Source organism: Colias eurytheme, chromosome 1 (genome assembly GCF_061535395.1).
Source record: "Colias eurytheme isolate Ceu_HAF_F1 chromosome 1, ilColEury1 Martin Lab GWU primary, whole genome shotgun sequence".
Taxonomy (NCBI): domain Eukaryota; kingdom Metazoa; phylum Arthropoda; class Insecta; order Lepidoptera; family Pieridae; genus Colias; species Colias eurytheme.
This window is the reverse complement of record NC_142980.1, coordinates 13,067,364-13,093,768: the sequence shown is the minus strand read 5'-3', so window position 1 is coordinate 13,093,768 and position 26,405 is coordinate 13,067,364. Positions and strand designations below refer to the sequence as shown.

Here is a 26,405-nt window from a genome sequence, read left to right as displayed (position 1 = left end):
TATCGAAATGGAACGGCCACTTTCTTTGGTCTGCATAAATATATTCTGTTAGTTAATAAATTAATTTTTTTGGACAAGCATCGAACTTTTTACTGGTTAAGCAATGTACTGACTGCAACAAAAGTTGAAATTCATTTGAAAATACTGTTGAATTCATATTATTTTATAAGTGGAATGAAATAATTCATTTTTGTGTGTATATAATGAAAATTCGACGCTTGTGTGAAGTGTTAACGTCTATACAAACATTGAAGGTACCATAATATTTTATACATAAACATGACACCAAAAATTACATTAAATACATTTAGAGTTTAGACACATATAATGTAAACATTGAAATTCATACACATTTATAATTTTAGAACCCCAGGGGATAATTTTATAATTATTAATAGATAAATTTTAAAATCTTATTATAATATAATAAGACCAAGAAGCTTATATCTAATATACACTGGAGATTTCAGTATGAACATTAGCTTGTAACAAGAAAATATGACATGAAATATATATTTTCTTGTTACAAGTTAATGTTCATACTGAAATCTCCAGTGTATTAGATATAAGCTTCTTCAATAAGACATATTATGTTCATAGTAGATCGTGTCATAGTCATTTCAAATATACCAATTTAAGTGGTTATAGTACCTCATTTTTTAATAGATGTTCAATATTTATTTTTTTGCAATATCTTTGTCGGGACGCGTGTTTCGTCGCGATGTGATGTATCCTTGTGTTGCTGTTTTCGGTGAAAATGTTTACCTGAAAATTATTAAAAATTGATTAACATATAAAATTTTTACGATTAATATGCCACATTTATCATCGGAGTGGCTGAAACATCTTCTCAAAGTGGCCTTTTTATTATATTTTTATTTTATTTTATGTAATCTTGTGATAATCAAGTTATTTTCTCACAAAGATAAATATTTCATTGGTATAAAATATAATTCGCGGTCTATTTTACAGCTTATCGTCAAAAGCTATGGAAAACAAATTAATGACTGTTCATTCGTTCTAAAATTTACAAATAAAGAGTTCATGTACTTCAAAAAGATTAAAATAAAAACATATTTTCACACGCCATAACAATGAATTTCAATTAATTAACATTATTTATATACTTTTTATCGTGGGAGACATGTTGTGTAGAAAACATGATCATAAAATAAAATATAATTAACTTTACTGTGAGAGAGTTATTCGTGATTATATGAAAGGAAAATTTTTAAAACATTTTACCATAATATAAGTGTATTATTGAACTGTTGATGTAAAATTTCCTAAGTTTGTTGTATTCGAAATGGATCAGGATATTATATTTAACAAACAAATAGCTTTTTTTAGTTTGTTTGGGTTCACAACAAATCTGATTAATTTTATTCGCTAATATTCTTAAATCACGCAATGCACTGCTGGACTCGGTGTGCCATACCTTGACTCTTGGGTGCACTAACGCGCGTATGCGCAATACAAACGAAGATCCTTGCAAGCAACGTTAAAACGCGCATTCACGTGGCGCAATGGAGAATATTCATGTTTTTCTTATTTGTCTTAAATTTATAGTTTACTATTTTATAACGTAGAAAAAAAAATAATGGGCTTCAAAATACTCTAGAATCTAGTTTTAAATTTCATTTTTAAAAATATCTAGAGTTTAGATATTTTAAAAAATGAAATTTAAAACTTGAAAAAAATGTAAGCAGTTAAAACGCCGCCATTTTGCGCGCGCTTTGCGTGACATCACATGACACGTCCAGTAGTTGTTTACTTTAGTGTTTACTGTGGAGTGATGAATACAATGTCGTGTCAGATGACGTCCAATTTCGTTCGACCAGTTGATGCGCGTTTTGGAAGTTTGAATTTCGCTCCCTTATTTTGTACTTTTTGAATATTATATTAGGGGTTTAAATGATAAGTAAATAAAAAAAAATCCTCTTCATTATAATATTACGATAATAAGTATTCGAGAAAAAAATATTTTAGCCCATTTCAAATTTTATGCATATTCTCTATTACGTGGCGTTGTAGCGTATTAGTTTCCCCCTCCAGTCTGGTGGCCACTATACACTACACTACTCACCTGTGCACAATGCTGGCCAGGTCTCTCAGCGCCTGCTCGACCCCATCAGCCAGGTGATGGTGGTGGGGGGCGGGCGACGCCAGCGCCCTCGCCTCGCCCTCCAGTCTGGTGGCGGCTGCGCGCAGCTGCACACGCATCTGCGGCGCGCACCGGCCGGCTCCAGCTGCTGCGGTGCAAGCGGCGCTGAGGCGAGCGAGCCGCTCGGATGTTTGTAGACGCCAGAGCGAACCGCGACCGCCGCTGCCGCCGCAACCGCGACGCACCTGCACACATGATTATTATTTATTTTTTTTTTTCATTTCAGAACCAAAGACACATATACATATTATCACAATACTCTGCCAAACTGTAAAACAGTTTGTTGGCAGATGTAGCTCCATTTTACAAATGTCCTTCCATTTTACTTATAAATACAAGAAATTTACACTACAGTTTAATTTAACACTTTGTATACATACATATTCTAACTAACAATGTTACATTTCAACGGCCACAGATCATCAACACATCAACTCACTCTCAAATGCATTTAAAAAATATCTTCTTAATTCCTTCCTAATAATTCCATCCTTCTTACCACTCTCCTTAATTTTCATTGGAATTCTATTAAACAGTTTTGGCACTATATACTTTCTATGTCTCTGTCCATAGTAGTTACAATACTGTGGTACTTCTAATACATTTTTAGTTCTTAAGTTATAAGACATTGTTTTATTAATACAGATGTTAGTTATACGGTGTACAGTTCGTACACCTGGGGATGCTGCTGCTACTAATAAAACTAAGCTGCTAAGATTATATGCTTTAATGATGCTATACTGTTATGCTAAGAGTTACACACGTACGCGGCTCGCGACGTTTTAACGTGAACTAACGCTATATGAAAATGAAAATGCTGTGACATACAAAAAATGATGATTTTGCACTCTGTGCGGTTGCACCGTAAATACGGAATTATACACACATTGACTGACCGGTTGGTTTGGTTGGTAGTGACCCTGCCTTCAAAGCCAGAGGTCGTGGATTCGATTCCCACCCGCGGCAAATATTTGTGTAATGAACATAGATGTTTGCTCTGTGTCTGGGTGTTAATTATCTATATAAGTATTTATTTAAAATTATATATATGTATAATTATGAGCCATCTGGTTTCCATAACACAAGCGAAAGCTTAGTATGGGATCAGATCGTGCCGTGTGTGAAAATTGTCCTGAAATATTTATTTATTTATGTATACATAACACATTATGTTATAGTCATGACGTTTTTGCACGGGTACATTATCTTAAGCGCAGATGAACGCGCGTTTCCCAGAGACATATTATGATATAGATCGCAACGCATTATAAGTCTATGTTGCACATCTCGTATAACATAAAAAAATCTTATAATTAGTTAAACAATATATAAAATATAAATACACCATCATTCAAAATTAAATTCAAACTATTTTTACTTGAAGGATTATTAAAACACATTTACGTTGTGAAAATATGATTTTGACTATAACATTGGTACAATAAAGTAAAAAAAAATATCAATACCTCATTCGAGCAGCATTCCAAAGAAACTCGCAGTGCAGCGAGCGCGTCATTTTCCTCGCTCTCAGCATTAGCGGAGGCCAGTGGAGTGGCATAGATACCACTTTTCCTCAAAGGGCGGCCGCGCATCGACGGCTTGCTGGCAACCAGCGGCTTCTCATCACGCGCCTGGATACTACCAGTGCGACCCAATACCGATCTGTCGTCAGGCGATCCATCCTCACTTTCATCGCCCTTTGGCTTCAACTTGGGACTCAAGCGCTCGTCGCTCTCCTTGCTCTCCCAGAGCTTCTTCAAACTGCTGATGCTGCCGGTGCTACGGCGTTTGTCATCTTCATCTCCACCACTTGTATCCAGCGAACCGCTCTCAGATCGCTTTTTGTCAGAATCGTCGCTCTTGCACGACACGTCTTTCCGGGAGTCTTCTGGGGAGCTGTGCTCGACCTTCTTCACTTGTCCGTTCGTGGCTGGTGTGCCACTGTCAACTTTTCGCAATCGGGATTTAAAGTCGATTATCGATCGACCGGTCTCGTCAGAATCTTTATTGTTCATTTTGTTAGTCTCAACTTTCTTCAGCTGCGACTTGAAGTCAGTGTTCGTTTTCATGTCGTGTCCAACTTTCTTATCAATGTTGTTGTTGAACGAAGTCTTCCTGAGACTCGCTTTGAGATCAATGGGCGAAACCGTCTCCTTGGTTTCGTTGGGTTTTGTTTCTGTGCGTTTATCAGCTTTTCGCAGGGCTTCCATGTTCAAGCTTTCCGACAGCTCGGAAACGAGACGCGTCACCGGATCGCCGAATGACGTGTGCATCTCGAGAATTTCATGTGGGGGCGACTCTTTCAGTTTCTTGTTCTTTTTGTCAGCTCTTTCCTTGATTTCGGCAACGAGTTTCAACTCGAGCATTTCCTTCATGATCTGTTTGGCCGGTTTCTCTATTTCCGGGGGATTGGCCATATCGGTGCCGGCGTCGCGGCAGCAGTCAGGGGGCGGGGGAGGTGGTGGGGGTTGGAGTTCTTCCGGGGGAGGTGGTAGATCGGGAGGGGGCGGGGGAAACTCGAGTTCGGCGAGGCGAGGCCGCGGTTTGGCGGGGCTGTTGAAGGAGCGGAGGGGTGGAGGCGCGCGGGTGGCGCGGGGGGAGGCCGGGGCGGTGACCCCGCCGGAGGAGTTGGAGCGGATCATGTGGGACTGCGTGCGGGGGGACAGGGAGCGGGCCTCCTCGTCGCGGGGCGCGGGGGGCGCGGGGCCAGCGCCGCTCTGCCGCAGGGACTCCAGGTAGGCGCCGATGCGGGCGCCCTTGGGCAGTGTGCCGTAGCGGTTGATCGCGCGCTTCACGTTCTGCACTTCTAGCGCGGCGACTTGCACACCCTGTTGAAAACATATATCATTAACTCATAGTTCATTAAATAAACTTATGTTACAGATACAAAAATCACTTTTAGAAGCATAAAAGCACGATTTATATTACAACTATACTCATAACTTAAAACACTATTTGTTTTGTATTACTCAACATTCGATATATTTTACATTCTTTACATTTATAATAACAAACACACCTTGGGCACATCATGCGGCTGCTGGTGCTGGTGCTGCGCGTGTTGGTGGTGCCGGCGCTTGGGGCGGTGCCGGTGCTCAGAGGCACCCAGACTCATGGCCACCGCGCCTGCTGACTCGTCTGTATCCGGGGTTGCTTCAGCCAGTGACCCCTCAGACGACGCCTCGCGACCCCCCACTCGACCCCCACCTGCACGCATGACTATACCTTAATGTCTATGTTATAAAATGCGAAACCTTTGTAATCCCACGACTACTGTGTCTCCATAAAATAGGGATACTTTAATCTGTGTCTAATAATACGCGGACTAACTTCGACAACACAATGTTCTATAATTTTGGGTAAATGTTCTACAAATGTTGGATTTAATAGTTTGAAAATTCCATCCATAGGTACGTTTTTTGAGAGGTAATTTTGACGGAAATGTTGAGTTGATGGAATATTTTTGATGGCAATGCTGAATGATTGCGTCGAATGATTATAACAACGTCAAATACTCATAATTTTGTGACACTTAATTTACGGACTACTTAACTGGATACATTTGTAAGAAATACTTCAAATTCTACTTATTATAATCTCTTAAATACCTACATCTGAAGATAATTCAAGAAACAACGCTAATAATGTAAAAAATTGCTTAAATCGTCTAAAACGTAAAAGAAAATAGTTGAAAACTATGTGAGACAACAGAACAAATAAAAAGCGGCACCTACTATCTAATAGTCTTCTTACGCACTATTTAGAAAATAAATAAGCTCTTTAGAGACCACTCAAACAGATAAAAGAATTACGGAAAAGAATTACCACACAGCTCTAGAAGAAAAGAATAGATAATTAAAGACATCACAAGCGACCTCTATGAGCGAAATTAAACCGAATCGAATCTGATGAATTACAGAGTGTCAGAATAAAACCTTAGATGGTCAATGGTTTTTCTATACCTCGCTAAATGATTAATCGATCGATTAGCTTGTAATATTTAAATTGATGATATTGAAATAAAATTAGTGTTCATAACTTAAAACGGAACAATACTTTAAGCTTGAACTTAACGTTATCTGATATTTATTCTTACACTCTTTATGAAAAAATCTCAAAAAAAACATCCATGTAAACATATGACTCTGTCCGGAATTACATGATAAATTCAATGGAATCCAAGACAGAGTCATACCTTTATATTTGTAAGAGTAACTAAATTGAACATTTATAATTATTATTTTATCAAAATATAAAGGTTGGCGCAAATTAATACGTCCAATGAGAAAACGCCATAATATAAAAAGTGGTACTTAACACATTTGCTATATAATATTTGTATTTCATATTGCCCCTTCAATTGAATTATATTTTCCCTTTGTACGCGATCATGAGCCAACCTGTATACAACAAACGAAAGGGGTCTCATAAAATAAAATACATAATTAGATATAATCACAAGGCAGGATCTTTTCTACCCGTAACATTGCGTATACTTACAACATCTCTGACCCTATCGCTATACACCTTTGCGAGCGGACAAAGACAAAAAATGCTAGTTTAAAAGATGCATATATTAAATATAACTTACATTTATCGTTGTTATAACACACGCAAATATTAGGCATACATAAAATAATAATTATAAATATTAATAAACATTTATCGCTTTGCTTGCGTCTCCACGAATACGCATGGCAAGACCATCCACTAATAAGAACATAAAATATACAACAGCCAATAGCGAAGCGAAGAAAAGAACCAAAAAGATTTGAAAACAGAACATTTTCGTTCCAAATGTAGCCGTTATAGTACATTATATGTACATGAACCTATGTAATAATAACGTTTCAGGCACAATGAATGTATGCAAGAACGGCATGTAATGATGTACATATTTACAAATGTGTGAGTGATCGTTTGTGTCAAGATAACTTTATTAGGAGGCTTTACGCAGCTTTATTTATAGATAAATAAAAAAAAACAATTACTCAAAGAAATATGTTTAAGCTTTAAATGAACGAAATATTCTGTATATATTGTAAATATTTGGACATATGTAGTCACATGACATATGCTAAAATTTTATATCGTCTCATATAAATAATATTCGTCATGTCTTCATAGATAAGCGTCTCTAACACATAAGCATATTACGAACATCAAAAGCAACTGTCAATTTGCATTCAAACGATCGTATAAATGGTAAAAACGTAAACCATTTAGTAAATTGTAAGAAGAGAAGTATTTATCTGAATATTTTCGAAAATATAAAGATTAAGATTTTACATTAGCATTGTAAACATACCCAAAGACATACAAAGATAGAAGACACTAAAGATGTTTCTGTACTTTAAAATAAAGAAATAGATTAATAGATATAAATAATGATTTAGAACCACTTATTTAGTCCCCTAAGAGTAATCGCATCCACCTATCAAATGTTTTAAAAAATGGGAAGGAAATAATCAAGTTTTTGTACCTATAATAGTAAATTGTTCAAACTTATCAAATCTTATTACCGATGTCCTTTATTCATAAATTACCTACGATGTGTATGCAACCACTGACTATTTTTAAGGTTTTCATTCAAAAATATATGTTAAACGCTACTTGCATTTAGTGGTGTGTGTGGTGCCGATCTACAAAACTAAGTTATTTATCTATGTGGACTGATTTTCTTATATGCCTTTCAATGCGTAAAGTGATATAATAGTGATATTCATACTTTAGAAATCCTCATATATTTTCTATTTTCTAATGTATAGCTTCTGATTGTACAAATTCATTTCTTATAATATATTTGACTTACGCACTATATTTATATTTCAATAAAATTGTTGACAACAGAGACGATTTTAAGTTTTATTTCATTTCGGACTCTGTAACTTTGACCAATCATTGTTTGTATTTTTTAATTTTGTATTTCATATAGTCCTTTAGACATATGAGAAAAATGTTTGAAGTTACCATGTACATATTTTTTAACACTAAAGAACCCGATCCGATCTTTAAGCACACTATAGCGTCAGAAAAGTTCCTAAAACATCGTCAAAACTCAATCCCCTTGTATCAAACCGATATCCATACGTAAGTAAAGAAAAAAACATAAAAAAGGGATATAAAAGGGAAAAGGAAGGGAGATTTACCATTGAGCGAAGCGAGCCCGTCGTCGTGACCGGCCTGCTCCTCCGTGGCGTACTGCGACTCGCGGAATGAACTGCACGATGATAGTAGACTGGAATAGTAACACAATTTAGTATAATTTGAAAATAAAATGGATTAGTATGAATAAAAAGCTCGAAGTATAATTTTGAAAATTGGCTTTTTTAGTGAAAATCTGGTTTCCATACGTGAACTTATCCCGGGCTAGTACTCATCTAACCAGGGTTGTTCGGATACCAATGTGTGGTGTGGGGCACATCACTTGATTAATTTTATTAATAATATTTTTACGGTTCGTAACTCAATAACCCGGGATCTGCTCTCCCTTCTGCAGAGCATCGGATGTCCATTCTGCCTTCTTGTAGATTGCAACTCTACTTCTTGAAGTTTGTGTGTACGTGTGAGTGTGCGTGTGTGTATATGTGCATGTGTGCGTGTTAATGAGTGAGTGTGAGTGTTTGCGTGCGTGTCTGCGTACCTAACCGTGTTTTCCAATTACAGCACTAGAGCGCATTATGCGGCATAATGCTTAACGTTGAATGTTCCAACTACAGCAACGCTTCGCACAATCGAGCACTCTTAAAAGTAATGCGCGTGAATTGATGCGTGCAATCGATTTATCGTAACTAATTATTAATTGTTAGAAAAAAATTTAAAGCTTTCGTTTCATTGTAGTTTTTTCGAAATAATCAAAGTTAATTCAAATTGTGTTAAAAAATAAATATAAGTATGGATGAAGGTACAAACATTGAAAAAAATGTTAATGAAATAATCAAAATCCAAATTGCTTAAAATAACCGTAAATATTTTTCAACCAATTATTATGTATACCACTTTATTTACACATTAATGAGGTTATTGCTAACTCTATGAATATTTTTTTTCAACACTGAACTTAGCGCAACAGCTGCTGGTGCGTTTCACGTTCCAATTAAGCATCAGCATAATTCGGCATTGTGCGCCACTGAGTCGCATTATGCTCTGTAATTGGAAAACAGCCTAAATGTTTTACACATTTAGGTACACAGACACGAATGGTGCATCTCGAATCTCGATTTCTTGAAATGTATGTGAGAGTGTGTGTGTGTACCTGGTGCGCTTCGGCGGCGTGGGCGCCTGCTTGCCGCGCCGGTTGGTCGGGCGGCGCATCTGCACACCGCGCTCGGTGGCACCGCCAATGCTGGCCGCTTTCTTGAGCGACATCTGCGGTGTGCCCGTGCAGCCCTCTTGTAGCTGCTTCTCGACTTCTGGAAGGGCGCGCGAGTGGTGTAGATGCGTGTATTGAATATTGACATTGAAAATTATAAAGACTTATAGGCATATTAATGCGCTAATTCATTAAAATACAAACACCAATTTCCAAAAAGATACAAAAATACGAGCCTAAAAAAGGCATCTAAAATTAAACTATAGCTTAAGAAAAAATGATTCAAACGAATTAAACTCATAACTCACTACATTATGTAGAATCTAAAAACACTTGGTTATTCAGTTTCACCCAACTATATAATAAGATCTCTTTAATGGCAATTATTTTAAAACGATACTTCTGCAACCTGCAATTCCATTTCCATCAAGGATCCCAATAAAAACTCACCTTCAGTGATAGAATTGTCCTGGAACATGTGCTCCAAAGCATGGTGTATCTCGCGGAATGTGGGGCGGTCTGACGCGTTCCACTGCCAGCAGCCGCGCATCAGCTCGTACACGGCCGCCGGGCAGCCGGGCGGGCACTCCATGCGGTAACCCTAGATCAATTAATGTGTTGTTAAAAGCGTCCCAGATTAACTAATAACTCAAGCCCCGGAACCACAGACACAATAGAAAATCTATTGTGTCTGGGACCGATCGGGCCGCTTGGGGCTCAATGGGTTAAGCATGAAGAAATTATTATGGGCTAACTGGAGTTGACTAAAAATTGTTCATTCTGAATGAAGACGTGACACGCTTTCAGATAATGTTCTGTAGTAATGAAATACGTGCAGGTATTTTCAGGTAAACACAAACGCTACATAACTAGGTGTTAATTCTTCTGAATGACAAGAAAATCAGAAACCTACGTTCGTTATATTCCTTGATAAAATAAATATAATAATCCATCCTCTTCATAAAGTTTCCCTATAAAATACTATATTTTATAAATGGGTCGAATTTGTTCAAAGTCTAGATTCTGTTTGCAATTTTCTTATGATAACATTATTAGATATTGTTTCAATCAAGATATATTTCTAATTGACAAGCATCACTATAGACAGATTAGAGTAAACAAATTAATCATTGTTAATGTTGAGGCAAATCAGTAGTATTCAAATCGACGCAAGCGCATACTTTCAATGCAAAAACAATAATATTTTGTATACAAATTACAAGATGACAAATATACAACTTGTGTGTATTTAAATACAACAATATACATGCAGTTCATTTTTAAAATCAAATAATGTTTCTACTTTAGAAATTTATGATTTCTAAGATTACAATTCAAATAAAAGGATTATAATGTTTACGGCTTTACTCTTCCATAGACTAAAAGTAGAAAGAACGCAATATCGAGACTGTTAAGTATAGTCCTAGAAAAATTATATTAACCTGTCTCATATTTTGCTAAAGTTATTAAAAATCACTTCATTGATAACGGATGAGCTCATAAAACACGAACTAGAAAATAGACATTCCAATCAATCTATCCGCATTGTTAGGGACAGTTATTATAAACTACTGCATTATGTAATCCGACTCTCACTTAAACATGCATTTAATGAAAAATGCATTAAAATACACCATGTACAAGAGCCTGTGAACTGGCGTCATCGTATGACAGAATATAAGCCGGCCGGTACGTGTTTCGCAAATCATTAGTCGAGCCGAGCTGAACGGATACACACCGGGCCAAATTAGAGCACTGAAATGTCGGTTTTGAGGAACTCGATCATTTATTTTCTATTATTCACAATAGCTGTGAATGGTGAGTATTTTTTTTTTGTTATTTGTGTGGTTTTTGCAGAATTTCTTCGTATCCTGAATTTTAGGATCAAATTGTCCTTTTTCGATTTCATTTTATAGATATTGACACGATATTTTTTCAGGTAAACACAAAAAGGCGAAGCCGAAAAAGTTTGTGTCTCCGACTGCTAAAGGCATCCAGTGTTACAATTGCCTTTCCTTCGACCACCCCGGTTGTTGGGATCCCGACCATCCCGACTACGCAAATATTACTGTGAGTAAACGTTGCACTATTTCCGTAACTACAAAGCTATTAGTAACTCGGCATTAATTTTAGTCATTCTACGTTAACACTTCTCAAAATACGCCAAAGTAATCCATCGGTTCATTTAACAAGACGTACGACGTATTTACTTGTAAATTTACTCGTATAATGATTTAGGACTCTTTTCTTTCAGGTGCCAAACATAGATTGCTACATCCCAGGGATGGCTTTCCTTTGTATTGTCATCACATCGGAGTCAGCTAAATTAGGTAAGAAATACTTTTTTAACAAATTATAGCCTTTATAAAATTATAGTGCCCTTAAACTACCCTAAATCATGACTAAGAAATTTATTGGTCAATGTTTACAATTAATATAAGATGTTATAAATATCCATAAACTATACTACAAAGTTATTCGCAAAAGCATTCATAACGTGAATATTTTCCAGTCGAGACTGGTCAAGAAATCGGGCCGGTACGAGCGCGTACTTGCGTCCCCGCCAAGGACTTCTCAAAGAAATCCGTGTCCTACTCCATGTGCAGTAAGCTAAGCAAGGAACTGTCCGCCTCAGAGATATTCTCACGCATTGCAGTCAGCAGACCTCAATGCTCCTTGTGCAAAAAACACCTCTGCACCGACTCATCGCACTGTTAATTCTACCTCATTTAATTCACGAAATTAACGCCCCACCCTAAGATATCTAGCAAATTATCTGTTAACGCCGCAACCAATTGTATACTTCTAGTGATTCATTAAAAATAATATCCAAAAAACATTGGCTATATTAATTTCGAACCGTTTGAATATTCAAAATACATATTAACAAAAGTAAGTTGTTGATGATTGTCATTACGAGATCGTAAAATGCATCTCAGAAGCATGACAAAATGCTCTAAGTATAGGTTAGTGGGCACAGGACGTGTTTGTATTTCAGCCCGCTTGTAAATTTTGTTATCGCGATAGTTTTGTAACACATTATAGTTTGCGCTTGCATCATTGGCTTGTTTAATAAACTACGAAGTAAATTTTCACACGAAGTGCAAAAAGTCGAACTTGTTGTTTTGAAACCGGAGTCTTGTTCAGTGCGCTTTCTCGCGTGAACCGTTTTTGGTTTGTTTTTATATTTCGGTTTATTATTTCGTTAATAAACGTTGATGTCTAAGAGGTGTTTTATTTCATACTTTCTCACAGATATTAAATTATTTATATGAAACTTTGGATCAAATTAATTTCTCCGCGCCTTTTCGGAAATTTGTTTTGAGTTTTCACTATTACTTTAAAAATAATACATTTACGGCATATGTTTTTTCGTGAAGGTACCAACAGGTTGATATTCTTGTCTTGTCATCGTCAACAGTCTTGGACAACGTTCCTTAGTGAATTATTAAAAAAAATAAGGATGTCTTTGAAAAATATTTTAATTCTGTAATGAACCCATAAATTATTACTTCTTGGAAATTAAGTGACAGTTGATAAATTATAAAATTTTGTTAAAGGTTTACTCTCGTGTTTTGATATTTCATTACTTACTTTAGAGGTAGAAATATAATAATAATTGCTTTTGTAAATCATAGTTAATAAATTTAGTTCTATGTTTGTAAATTTAATAATTAGACGATAAATGATTAAATGAAATAAAATAAAAAACAATAAAAATAAAATTAAGAATTACTTTATTGTATTTTTTATAACTGTAAACCTAACACACAATATGAACAATGGTTTTAATTAGCCAAAACGCAAAGCGCTAAACTATTATTATAGTTTCCAATTATGAATATTAGGTTTGGCTTCACAGCTTACTGTATGAAAATTAACGTCGAAAAGTATCTAATGTACTGCATGACAAATAATGTATGAAAATATATGTCACAAAGTATTAAAGAGGCTCTTGTTTAATTTCTCAATATTCTAATAAATCTATATGTGTATTATGTATTACATAAATTGTATAATTCAAGACATTGATAGAGTTCTTACATATTTTATGCTTTTTCACACATTTAAAAATCAAATTACAATAATATTATGAGTACCCCAGAGAGTATGACCCAGAGCAGTATGCCAAAGGCCCACACGTCACTTTTGGTACTGAAGGTATTGTAAGCAAGACCCTCAGGGGCAGTCCACTTGGTCTCTTACAATCATTGACGCTACTCTTACTCTACCCATATTTTCAGCAAAACCCTCGAACTCAGAGCAGCTGGATTCTATGAGGAAACACAAATATCCTAGCAAAACTTGGAGCCGAAGCTAAATTTTAAGGAGAAACACTCCAACCCACCGTCTTAAGCATGTGATAGACATCTGCCAGATGAACTCCTGGTTACGGCGACATGCCATACGTTGCAATTTCCCAGAGCAGTATGCCAAAGGCCCAAACGTCACTTTTAGTGCTGAAGGTATTGTAAGCAAGGCCCTCAGGGGCGGTCCACTTGGTGTTCCACAATTAGTGACAGCAGAGTACTAAACACCATTCTCTGCTCTTACTTTTCCCTAACCCTAGCAAAAACTTGGAACCCAAACTGGATTGCAGGGAGAAACACTCCAACCCACCTTCTCAAGCATGTGATAGACATCAACTAGATCCAAGCCTGGGTACGGTGAATTGCCATACGTCGCAATCTCCCAGAGCAGTATGCCAAAGACCCACACGTCACTTTTGGTACTGAAGGTATTGTAAGCTAGGCCCTCAGGGGCGGTCCACTTGGTCTCTTGCAATCATACGCTACTAATTAATTGACAAAACCCTCGAACTCAGACCAAAATAACTGGATTCTATGAAGAAGCACAACTTTCCTAGCAAAACTTGGAGCCGAAGCTAAATTTTAGGGAGAAACACTCCAACCCACCTTCTCAAGCATGTGATAGACATCTGCCAGATCAACTCCTGGGTACGGCGACATGCCATATGTAGCAATTTCCCAGAGCAGTATGCCAAAGGCCCACACGTCACTTTTGGTACTGAAGGTATTGTAAGCAAGGCCCTCAGGGGCCGTCCACTTGATCGGGAACTTGGCGCCAGCGTGCGCGGTGTAAGTGTCGTCTCGCATCAGACGCGCGAGGCCAAAGTCGGCTACTTTGACCAGGTGGTTCTCACCGACGAGGCAGTTGCGAGCCGCTAGGTCCCTGGAAGTTCGCATTTTTATCAATTATAGTAGTTTAGTTTCTAAGATTGTATGCATAGAGTTTAGGAGTTCGCTGAGCTATGGAAACAGTCGCAATTGTACTTCAATTAAATGTTTTTTAAATTTGCAAAATAGGAGGCTTAAAACAGGCCTCCAGTATAAAGAATATGTCGAAATTTAAGCAAATTGCCAATAATTAATGCTAAGGAACACTATTGAAAATCCAATTCAGCCATCTGATTGTACATATCTCTATATCAATACATATTCAGAGGAAAAGCAAGTATTTTAAGTACATAGTAATAACATTTCAGTAATAACAATCGCCATTATATGATGAGCTTATTTAAATTCACATTAAAATTGGTAACATTACACGTTATATAATAACCATAACTTATTATGGGATATTCGGTGAAATTGATTTAACTGCCTTGCATCAAATTGTGTATTACGACTTGTAATTATATCAATTAAACGGCATAAATTCGAGATACGCTTTATCAAAATGAAGCGTGAAATGTAAATTCACTTTCGCACAGCTCACACGCGGCGTAATAAAATAAGTACACACAAATATTTATACAGCACGAAAATCGGACGAGATTTTATTTGACCACATAGTTGATTTCATATTTTAATAACCGCAATATTTTCGAACATTTTATAGCAGTGCAATTTTTCCAATATATTCCTGTTAAATCTTACATGTGTGAAGTCCCATGTCCCCTAGTGGGGTAAGGAGCAGATGCATTATACACTGTTTCATTGTCCTTTTTTTTAGGGACAAATAGGTGATCATCCTTCTGTGTCCTGCTAGACCGAGACCTTTTTTTTTCTTTGTCTCCACCGGGCATCGAACCCAGGACCCCTCAGTGTTTCACTCACGCGTCAACCACTGTACCAGGGAGGCGGTCAGTTTCTTACATACCTGTGTATAAAGGAGCGGCTTTCCAAGTAGCTCATGCCAGACGCGATCTGTGTGGCCATGTACATGAGGACCACGGCATCAATATGGTCTCTGTTTCCAGTGCGGAGATAGTCTAGAAGGTTCCCGCGGCTCATGAATTCGGTGATGATGTAAAATGGCGGCTCCCTGGTGCAGACGCCGAGTAATTGCACGAGATTCGGGTGCCGCATCTCTTTCATGATGGCCGCCTCCTCGAGGAAGTCTTTTAGGGCCATTGTGTCGTCTTTGAGTGTTTTTACGGCAACCTGAAATTAAATACGCAGTGAGAATGTTACATTCGATTATTGAAGTGAAAAATTCTTTAGCGGCGTTGAGCACTTTTTCTGTAATGGGTATAAAATCTTAAACTCGCGTCAGGACACGTGACCTGATCCAAAAAGCGTAAGACAGATGGATATCAAACATGCTCAACGTTAATAATCAAGTTTTCACTTCTGCCGGCACTCCCGGAGTGCAACCCGTCTTTTTTTTTACATTGAGTTATGGCCATCAACATTATGAATTAGTCACGCAGTTTTTTTGGCTAAAATCTTCAGACAGTTAAGAGATTTTTATAAAAAGTTAATCAATATGTAAGAAAAGACCAGCAAGATTGAGGATTTGTATAAGATACTTTGTGTCCTTACAAGCAAAGAATTCATTCGTACGTTAGACACACTTTTTAGTTGCCTATCAGAAATTTTCCTACGAGTCTCTGGTGGCAACAAGTATCAAGGCTATAATTCTTGCAGTATCAAAGTAAAACAATTCTCCTAAAACGCTACTCACAGTCATATTGCACCTCATCCAGGCGGCCTCGTACACGTCGCCATATTGTCCTCCTCCGAGCTTGTGTTTCATCACAATGTCAGTCCGGTCAATCTCCCACTCGTCGGGAGGAGCAAGTGGGAACACCGTGGGTTTATTCCGCTTTGGTGCCGGGTAGAGGAGTTGGGTTATAAGCCCGTCTCCCAGTACTGAGTGGTGGTGCACCAGTTCGGCTAGCGTGCCGAATTTGGATTCTGATGTTACGTACACCTGATGGACATACAAGAATAGTAATTATTTGGTAGATTTCGATGTATCTCAAATTCAAACATTTATTTATCCAATAAGACTTCTTTTAGAAGCACTTTCGATTTCATTAGATATTTTTAACAAGTACCACCGATTTGGAAAGCAGTATATATGGAGAAGAACTGGCAAGAAACTCCATAGTTGCTCTTTTAAAATCATGACGTCAATGTTACAAAAATTCTATCGATACACGTGTTAAAATATCTCATTTGTTTTATCTCTGTGGTCTGTGCCCAGGTAATCCTTTAGTTATTTGTATTAACGTTTTGTTGAATATATTTTAATTAACCACAAATCGAATCAAATGTAATAATTTCATCAGCAAAACGAAGCAAATATAATATTTATGCATTACGAAACCGCTATCGACGTACAATAATTAATAAACAGCTTTAATAAAGTAATTTAATATGAAATAATGAACAACACGCGCCAACATTTGGTACATAATATTAAGCAGGAATCGAACATTTACCGCACAATCAATCCGTCTGTCCTCCACAATTACATTCAATTCAGTCGCCATTATAGGAACATGCTTCCTAGTTAATTTCCAATCAAATGAGAGCCCCGGCAGAACGAAGCATGCAACGGTTCATGTAAAATAATAACAATTTATTGCATATATTTTTGATAAATCGACACGTTCCGAATTGAATTCGTTAAGTGATCCCGATTTTAATTAGTAATCCGTAGCGGGTTTGCAAACAGATTACCAGGTAGCGTAAAGCTAGGTCAGGCCGTGTGGTTCAATTAGCTGATATGCGGTTACAATTCCATGTTGAAACTGATGATTTTGACGTGAACACTACACTAATTGTGATATTAGATTATAATTCAGTTAATAGGATATTGCAATTACGTTTGGGAATGGTTAATCGAATTCAATCAAAGCCCAAGAAACGTGAGCCGTGTCCGACGGTTTCGTGTTACAGTACAAGCCTTCGCTTCGATGTGGATTTAACGTAATTGAATGCAGAAATATAATAATTACATGATCTCTTTATAGGTAATTGTAGCGAAGTATTGTTAGCTATAAATGGGAGCTAGGGAACTTTTAGAGAAAAAGGAAAATAAACATCCTCAAGACATTTGCAAGCTAAGTGCTTTCCAATTAGGAACATACAACGAATCCTCAGAGCAAACAGCGTTCAGCAGAATAACAGAGTAATTAGCGATACATTACACTCCGTCGCCGAGAGGGACAAATACAATTGTTACAAAGTTCCAACTAATTGCAATCATCGTATTACCTTGTTAGCAGACGAGACGACCCGTAGGCGAACCGAAAGCCGAGATTCAACTATATAAAGTAAACTGTAAATTAACTGAACGTCGCCAGTTATCCCGCTCTATTATTAATTAATCCCTTTTAAAAAGTTTATTCCTTACGTCGGAATTTCTCTTCCCGTTCATAGCGAGATTTAGAAAGTTCACCGTGTTACCGAGCAGTGGGCGATTATCCTCCATCTCATACACGGTTAAGTTTGTTTTGTAGCATATGAATGGAATACCGGTAATATTTAAACACGTTTGCTCTGTGTAAAAGTTTCGAATAGTAGAGAGGAATAAATCCAGCAAATGCAAACCAAATGAATGCATAATTCGCGAGGAAATGTAGCAGAAGTTATTTGTGTTTTAAATTGTAACATATCCCAGTCTCATTAAGACTATTAAATATAACGGAATAGCTTTTATAATACAAAATTATCACTCTGACATTAAAAATTATTTCCATACAGAATAATAGGTTCACAAAGGCGATACCTCATAAATTCAATCCATACGAGCCCCTACATATTCCCATGTACCTATTGCACTTTTAATCCCCCCTCACTAGATACGTAACGTATCAGTTAAGCCTCCGGTCCGATGGTACAGTATGAACGGCTAACGAATGCTACACGAGGCCTAGCGTTCGAACAATAAAAACAAGGGTATTATTGTTGAAAAACTATAGGGCTATGGAATAGACGAAGTTAATCCAATAAAAGCCGAAAACATTGCAAAAATCTTTTTTAGTATTTTTTATTGAATGCTTTATATTCTTTACTAGTGTAGATTCCTGGATACACGTAATCCTATAAAAGCCAAAAACATTGGATAAATCTTTTTTATGTTTTATTGAATTTTATTCTTCACTATATTGGATTCCTACTTTACTTCATATTACGATCGGTTATTATTTCTTCTTCTGTGATGATTACCAATAGAAAGAGAACATGACCAAATACATAGTTAAATCAGTACATAGTTAAATCATATCATGTAATTAAAATACCTAGTTTAAACGCGCTTCATAATATCTCATAAAGAGTTACAAATTGAAAATAAAAAATGTAATTAAATTAACACCGCCAATAACGCAATTAATATCGCCCCCGGCAACAGACGTGCGTCGGATTTATAATATTTCATGTAATTGCCTGTACAAATATTCAGCCTATTATATTAAAACAAAGGTTTGATAGACAGGAATGCTAGGTATTCTGTTATTAAATCGATGTTTTATAAATTCAAAAATAAACAATAAAAATTTTCGGTCTATGAACGAGGAGACGAACCCCGGTATTTAAAACTCAAAAATTTCGATTGGTTTCGAACATTAATATGAACTTCAATTACGTAAATATTTTCAACTTAAATATTTCGAGTAAATTTTTCAATACATACTTTTTGCTCCGCTTAGTGCAACTAAAAGCTATTTATGTCCTTAAAGGAAGCAATTAAAACATAATAAAAAAAAACTTTAAAGTTTCTTTTAACGCATTTTATTATTCGGATGTTTCGTTCTGAAATGAGTTCAGTGACGTCGCATTAAAAAGTACAAAAATTACCGCGGGAAATATTCATTTACTTTTCAAGTGGTTTTACGGTTTTTCAAAATTGTCAGCATAATAACTCCAAAAGCTTATTTTTAGTCAAGTTGGTTTTATGCTCTCGTAAACTACATTTAATTCAATTTTATTACTTTCGTTCCATGGTGGTTCGTTGTTCCGTTTGTTTGATGACTTTTTCGTAAAAAAATAAAATGATAATATCTCCCGGTACAGTTGGCAACAAAGTTTGCACAATATCGAGCTTAATTTTAACAGGAGAATATCCAGCGTACACCATTCAATTAGTAATCAAAAATCAATAGTGATAAAGCTTATGATGTAGCCTGTAGTCTGTCCCTATTGAACATGAACAATGCCGTCACTAACTGATAGGCGACGCTGAACGAGCTTAAATTTGAAATTTGCCACGAATATTCCTTGTGAAACTGAACACTAGTCAATACTGAATAGTACGGATTAATTATATTTTGCGAGATATTGGGTCCTTTTCAACGTCAAACAAACGCAGAGGTACTAATATTATGCAAAGCTCCCTGAGAAATAGTATTATACTTCAGTATACTAGTATTCTATTACACCTGCAATAAAAATGGAGCTTTTCTTTGTGGCGCCCGGAGAAAATATTTATCCGAGCGTATGAATGCGAAATAGAATTTTATTTCTGTGAATGGTATTGCGATTTGCGATTTTTCATAAGAATGTCAAAGTGACCAACAAAGACCTTTTAAAGATCTTTTCTGCATCTTTTCCTTCGCAGTTTAAGTTTCACTTTTCCCTTGCATACTTACATTCATATTTGTATACACGTTATCCTTTCACTACAAAGTTTTTCCTTGCATGTTTATTAAAACCCCATACATCTAACCAAAATTTCACCAAATGCAATTGCAACAAAACACTACGATACACAGCGCGTTTGCATATTTAGATGACACGTTACTTTGTACAGTCCCTTTACGATACGTGTAATAAAGCGAAATAACGATCCACGGGATTACATTTCAACACCACACGAGGTAGTAAAACCTAGTATCATACACCTAGGATTATATCCCCTGGTTGGAGATAAACTACGGAAACCCAGTCTCGCTGACGCATTGTCTCAGTCACGTTGCACCCCCGTACCGTCACTCAGCTGTCCAATACACTGCAGACGTGTTAAAGCCATTTACGAACAAGTAGGTTGCATAATATCTCTATGGGAGGTAAAGCCCGATATAACCGGGGGCTGACGTATTTCACGTCGGCAACACGCCTTCATCGGTTACTCGATGCAATTAATAAATACGTCAAATAAAGCTGTTTGACATGACATCGTCTATACCCTATTAATAGGCCTACGTAATAAGGAGGATAAAACACACACATTTATGAACAAAGAAAAATCTTAATTGTTACCACAGTTTAAAAACAACCGTGTTTCTAATAACAGAGTAACCAACACTGGGTCAACATAAAACGTTAAATACGTTACACGTACCTATGTTATTTCATAATGAAATTAGACTGCACAAAGCCATTGAGCAACGGAACAAAAGCATTGCAAGAATTCATTCAATTCCTGTACGATTCCGATAGTAAGGATGACATAAAGACTTAACTCGCTTCATTAGGTGCGCCAATTGTTCTCGGAAAAACTCATAGTTTTCCACTATTTATATAAAAATTATTTCATCGTGTTAATTGTTCTATTCTCTTTCATTTAACTTTTCCAACTTTATCAAACGCTTAATTATCCGTGCGACTTTTACTCGGCGTCGACTCTAGTAATTTTGTACAACCCAAAAAATAGCTTGTACTAAAATTGATGGTTGAAACTCCACATTTTCAGTGTCAGTTCACAAAGGCCATAAAAGAGTGACAGAGAAATGATGTTCATATCACATTTCAAAGTACAGCAGAACTTTAATTTCTATAGTATCTATATTCAAAAACAGGATTTTAGTATATCCAATATCTATTTCAAACGCAACTCAAATATTTCCTCTTAATTATTGCACGCCTCATAAGCGAAGCGTTGAGGTGGGTACTACTGTCACTTCGCGCAAAACATCTGATTTTTCAAACTTAAAATGTCTTTATGTATCATACATTGCACTTGTAAGATAATACATACACACACATATTAAGAAAAAACACTATTTTTAACGTTCATGATATTTTTGATGTCATTTTTGTTATTTAAACTAGTTAAAAAACAGTTTAAAAAAGTTCTGTCTTGGACGTCCGTGTGTCTGTATGTGCGGATCCTTTTTCTTGTTAACACGATAGCGACCGAAATACTTTACTAATCGAGTCTTTTTTTTTCTCTTACGCTTGAGTATGCTCAGGAATAGAACCCTTTCATTTTTCAGGGTCTGATTCGATGTGGTTTAATTGTTATTAAATAAACAAAAATAATAATTAATAAATATTTATTAAAAAAAAATTATGAGGCGTGCACTTTTGGATTTTCCAAATTATTTAATGTTGCTACTGTATAAATCCCGCTTTACATTATAGCAAATCCATAATAATTATTTACCTCAACACAAACGAACACAAACATTAATTGTTTAGACAGCTAGACATCCTTTGGAGCGCTTTTGATTCGTTCTAATACGCTAAATTATTTGAACACTGCTCCTGAAAGCAGAATAGCCGGCGCGGAACTTTGCGGTAACTCACTGAACTAATCATTTAACTTGCAATTAGAACGCGCACTAGAAGTCAAAATACAGGTGTATTTAGAAAATCCTTTACTAATATTATATGAGGAAATGAAGGTATGTTTGTTTATTTGTCTATCACGTCACAACGGAGTGCTTTTTGTGCTCGACTATAGTTTGCAAGCTAGAGAGTGATCTACTTATTACCGCATTAAAACATGTCATTCCCACGGGAATTTCCTCTGACTACACGAGTGACGCCGCGGACAATAGCTAGTTATACATAAAGTCTATAATTACCTTTCCATCCGAGTCTTCATTGATTCTGTAGTGGTACACTCGACCCTCGTATCTGAGGGAAATGCTCCGCTGGCCGGGACTGGACTCCGACTCTCTCACCTGAAGAAATATATGTTTTTAATAAATAAATAATACCCTGTAACGTTACTTGACACAATATTATGAAGGAAATAATGGCATGTATAATGTATCACATTGTTTCATTATAAAATACCAATACGTTTTACAAGAAAATGTACAAGCATTCTTCTAGGAAAACATTCCAATAATCTCAGAGAATGTTCGGAGAATGAGGCATCATTATATTTTATTCTTATATTTTAATAACAAAGAAACATTTTACATGTTATTTTCTAATAAGGCGGATTTAAGCTCGCATCTTTCTCTAAAGCAGAACAATAGCGACTTCAAGCCGCTAGATCAATAAGCCCACTACAATAATCGAATAAATTCTACTAGGTTTTAAGATTATCCTCATGAACACATTCAATTATTAGTAAACTCATTAAAAACACTGTTACGATATCCTTAAAAATAATAAAAACCACCATCTCCTAATAACATCAGCTCCTAGTACACATTTCAATATTACCAGAATGTAAACATAATTAGTGCTGCACGTATATACTAAACTAAATCCTGAAGCCGCCGGTTTAGAGCTTGCACCAGGCTCACGTACAGCAATTATCCTTATTCAATTACTTCCAATCCTTTAATTCCTTAAGCATCTTTCACGGTACTTGTTATCTTACCTCTCCCTTTAAAAATATCGTCTAACTCAATTATACTGGTATTCAGATAAAGGATACGTTATTAACGATTGACCGGAGCGGTAAGTACGCAGAAATCATCGAATTGTAATACATTATTAACGCACATTAAACAGGTGGTTTTTCAGTGAAATCCAACGTATCTCAGTATACGCTTTGTTAGAGCCGGTCGTGACGGAGAATATTCATATTGATATTGTGCCTTTCTGTGAAAAATTTGTTCAGATTCATTTGTTTCATACTACAATAACAAGAACTTATTATCTACAGTTCAATTATTTATTTAATGATCGTTCAATATCAACGCAGTTGATATTTTACATACATTTTACATACACGTTTCACTCACGCATCATTTCTTTACACTTTTAAAACCTCCGGCTCCGTCATTATAATCTCTCGGATGTTATCAGCGACCAAATAGAAATGTTAATTACAACTGAGACTGAATCGTCGCCGTAACCGCCGAAACGTTCAACGAAGTACAAATAAATCACTAGGATACGATTTCCAGCCGTCTTCAAAAACGTCAATTTTTTCAATGAACCTACATAAAGTGGAAAGGGATTTGAACTTAATTTGTTGGAGGATAGGGTTTAGTTCGGAACAAAGGCTTGTGAAACCTTTCAGTAGGGCTCACGTAAGTAATTAAAACAGGATGATCCTGGATTCGCCCACTTGAACTTTGCATAGCCTCTCCACTGTGTCCTGGCTAGGGCGGAGGCACATCGACCCAAGTTTGATGATATTATAAAGAACGTCTGATTATAGCTGTACCAAATTTGTTACAGCACTCTATTGACGAAAGGAAAAATCTTCTCCAATAAGAAGATATAACTATTACCCTCGAAGTAAATAATAAGAGTAATATAACAAAACTTACAGACCTGAAGAAGGAAAGTTCGAATTGTAAACCGAGTAACAATAGCTAGTGATGCTCCGAACAATGTACGATGTTTCCACTTTTAAAGTAAGTTTGTAAAGTCGAGCATAGAGACAAACACTGGAGCCCTGCGTTGGAAATCATAACAATGCATCGGGCGAAGTTAGACACTGAGTTTTTAAAACATATAAGTTGGGCTCGGATCGATAATGTGCACTCCGCTCCTACCCGCATTTCCTACTGTGAATCATTCGTTTTATTACTTACGATAATTAAAATACGTACGCGACCGCTATGTAAATGCTGCGCCTTTTGTGGGCAAAAACTTTCATGAAATTAAATGTAAAATAAACAATATCGGGGCAAAAGGTTGTTTAATATTTTGGGCATCCACCTGAAATAATTAAATACGTATCATTTTGTACGAGCGCTCCACACTGTAAACAGACACAAGTAATTCTTTTGATTGTGATATAAAACAACATATTATTTATTCTTATTCCTGTAAAGATTTGGATTTATAAAGCATGAACATCACAAAAGTACCTAGTTTAGCTTTATTATTCGTAGGTTTTAGTGTACACAGCGCCAACCCTCTTTACATTGCGGAAACATTTCTTGTTAAATAATGCAACATTTATTCTGCAGAATTTGTTTCACGTGTTGACTCACTTTAATTGCGCTTGTTGTATAAAAGAGCTTTAATATGAACGCTTTTTTTGCTTTTCATATGTACTTCGACAATAAATATACTTGCTGTATAATAAAGTTTAATAAAACGTCGTTAACTATAACGCTATATTGAAATATTGAGTGCCGAACTAAAAAGTTAGAAGCAGGTTACTTTAAAATTTCGAAGGAAAAGTTAAAAAGTAAAAAGTTAGAGATGTACGAATGCTTCAACGTCTTAACAATGATTTAAAGCTTTCGTTTGTGCAATACCAAATATATTTCTATCAGTGTCACATTTTTTCGTTCCACAAAAAAGAAATAGAGATATTATGCAAAAATATATTTAAAACACACCAAATCTGCTTTTAATTGAGACAAAATCCGACAAATGCAAAATGTGAAATAACTTAGATTTCATAAAGATTCACCGGTAAATTCAAACAACACACTTTTCCTCACCGCTCGATCATCAAGCCATACACGTGCCAAGCCTATTCAGTATAAAAATAACACAAGAAAATGAAACAAACGTAACACAATATATTTCTCGTTAAAATGAAATCCATTGGTATCACAATATTACAGCAGTTGCGTAGCATTCGACGTTAATGCGATGCAGTGCCACTCAACGGTGATCGATATAGTTGGAGATGCTCTTCAAAGTGTTCGCGAGTATCGTGTAATATTATTGGAAAATGTTATAGGACAGTGCCAAAGGGAATTTATAATTATGTACAAAAGTAATAGCATTCCTTTGATCTTGAATTTGTATCAGAGAGTCGGATTATTGCAAGCTTTCTTTCAAGAATCGCTTGCTCAGTACAACAATAATATTTTCTCATAGTTGTTCAAAAGAAAACTTTTATACGTAGGAAAATCCTAGATTTTCTATTGCCTTTTCAAAAAGAATAACGTAGCAATATAAAATTACGTGCAATATAACCGAACAAAATGGTTCCATTGAGGTGTTATATGATTTCATTAACACGCGCGTAATTCGGTTAAAAATTTCACCGCACGTTCGAATTTCACCCTTTCAAAGTGGCAGAGCCGCGCTAAAACCCGTCCAATACAGAGGTGTGAGCGAATTTCAAAAGTGTCCACCTTTGCGATGCGTTCAAACGACGTGCACAAAGTAACGTGAAAATGTTATTGACAGCTCCGACACCGGCCACACTTTGAAACAATGCCTTTGAAACAATCCTTTTGGGAAGGACACGCGAAACGATTGCCGCTTTTAATTCCGCATTTGGGTTCAGTGGTCGTTTTAATATCAGTCACCGTTTATCTGTTTTCTTGGTTTAAATAATAATGATTAACATTATCTAATTAAATTGTCTTGTCAATTAAATTAAATTAGGTTGTCTTGGACGGAAAGAGCACCACTGGCCCCATAACTTTCTTATGATGGAAGTAAAACATAATCGCCCTTCCCCTAAAAACATCTTTACTATTTATCTAAAATCTAACGCAGAACACCAATCTTTTTGCACCAAATCAATCAATGCACTGTCCAAATCCTAAAGATGACTTATATCATTTATATCATTTAAATTCATTAGGCGCGTTGAGAGTAAATTTTAAAGGTCACGTCATGG

General features: G+C 36.2%; 2 protein-coding genes across 2 annotated transcripts in view; one reads left to right on the top strand and one right to left on the bottom strand.

Moving 5' to 3' along the window:
- Positions 1-2,082: 2,082 nt before the first annotated feature.
- Positions 2,083-26,405, bottom strand: part of Abl (tyrosine-protein kinase Abl) — a 52,104-nt gene continuing 27,781 nt past the window's right edge. Inside the window, exons 5-14 of the mRNA XM_090105387.1 lie at positions 22,483-22,581; positions 16,407-16,655; positions 15,600-15,883; positions 14,393-14,669; positions 9,927-10,077; positions 9,420-9,576; positions 8,314-8,402; positions 5,184-5,371; positions 3,631-4,992; positions 2,083-2,349 (exon numbers count right to left, since the gene is read on the bottom strand). Of these exons, the coding sequence (XP_089961513.1) occupies positions 2,083-2,349; positions 3,631-4,992; positions 5,184-5,371; positions 8,314-8,402; positions 9,420-9,576; positions 9,927-10,077; positions 14,393-14,669; positions 15,600-15,883; positions 16,407-16,655; positions 22,483-22,581 (3,123 nt within the window). The remainder of the gene's footprint in view (positions 2,350-3,630; positions 4,993-5,183; positions 5,372-8,313; positions 8,403-9,419; positions 9,577-9,926; positions 10,078-14,392; positions 14,670-15,599; positions 15,884-16,406; positions 16,656-22,482; positions 22,582-26,405) is intronic.
- On the top strand, positions 11,196-12,645 carry LOC149911328 (uncharacterized). The gene is made up of 4 exons (XM_090115512.1): positions 11,196-11,294; positions 11,416-11,546; positions 11,731-11,806; positions 11,989-12,645. Exons 1-4 carry the CDS (start codon positions 11,237-11,239, stop codon positions 12,192-12,194), a joined length of 471 nt encoding a protein of 156 aa, XP_089971638.1. The 5' UTR covers positions 11,196-11,236; the 3' UTR covers positions 12,195-12,645.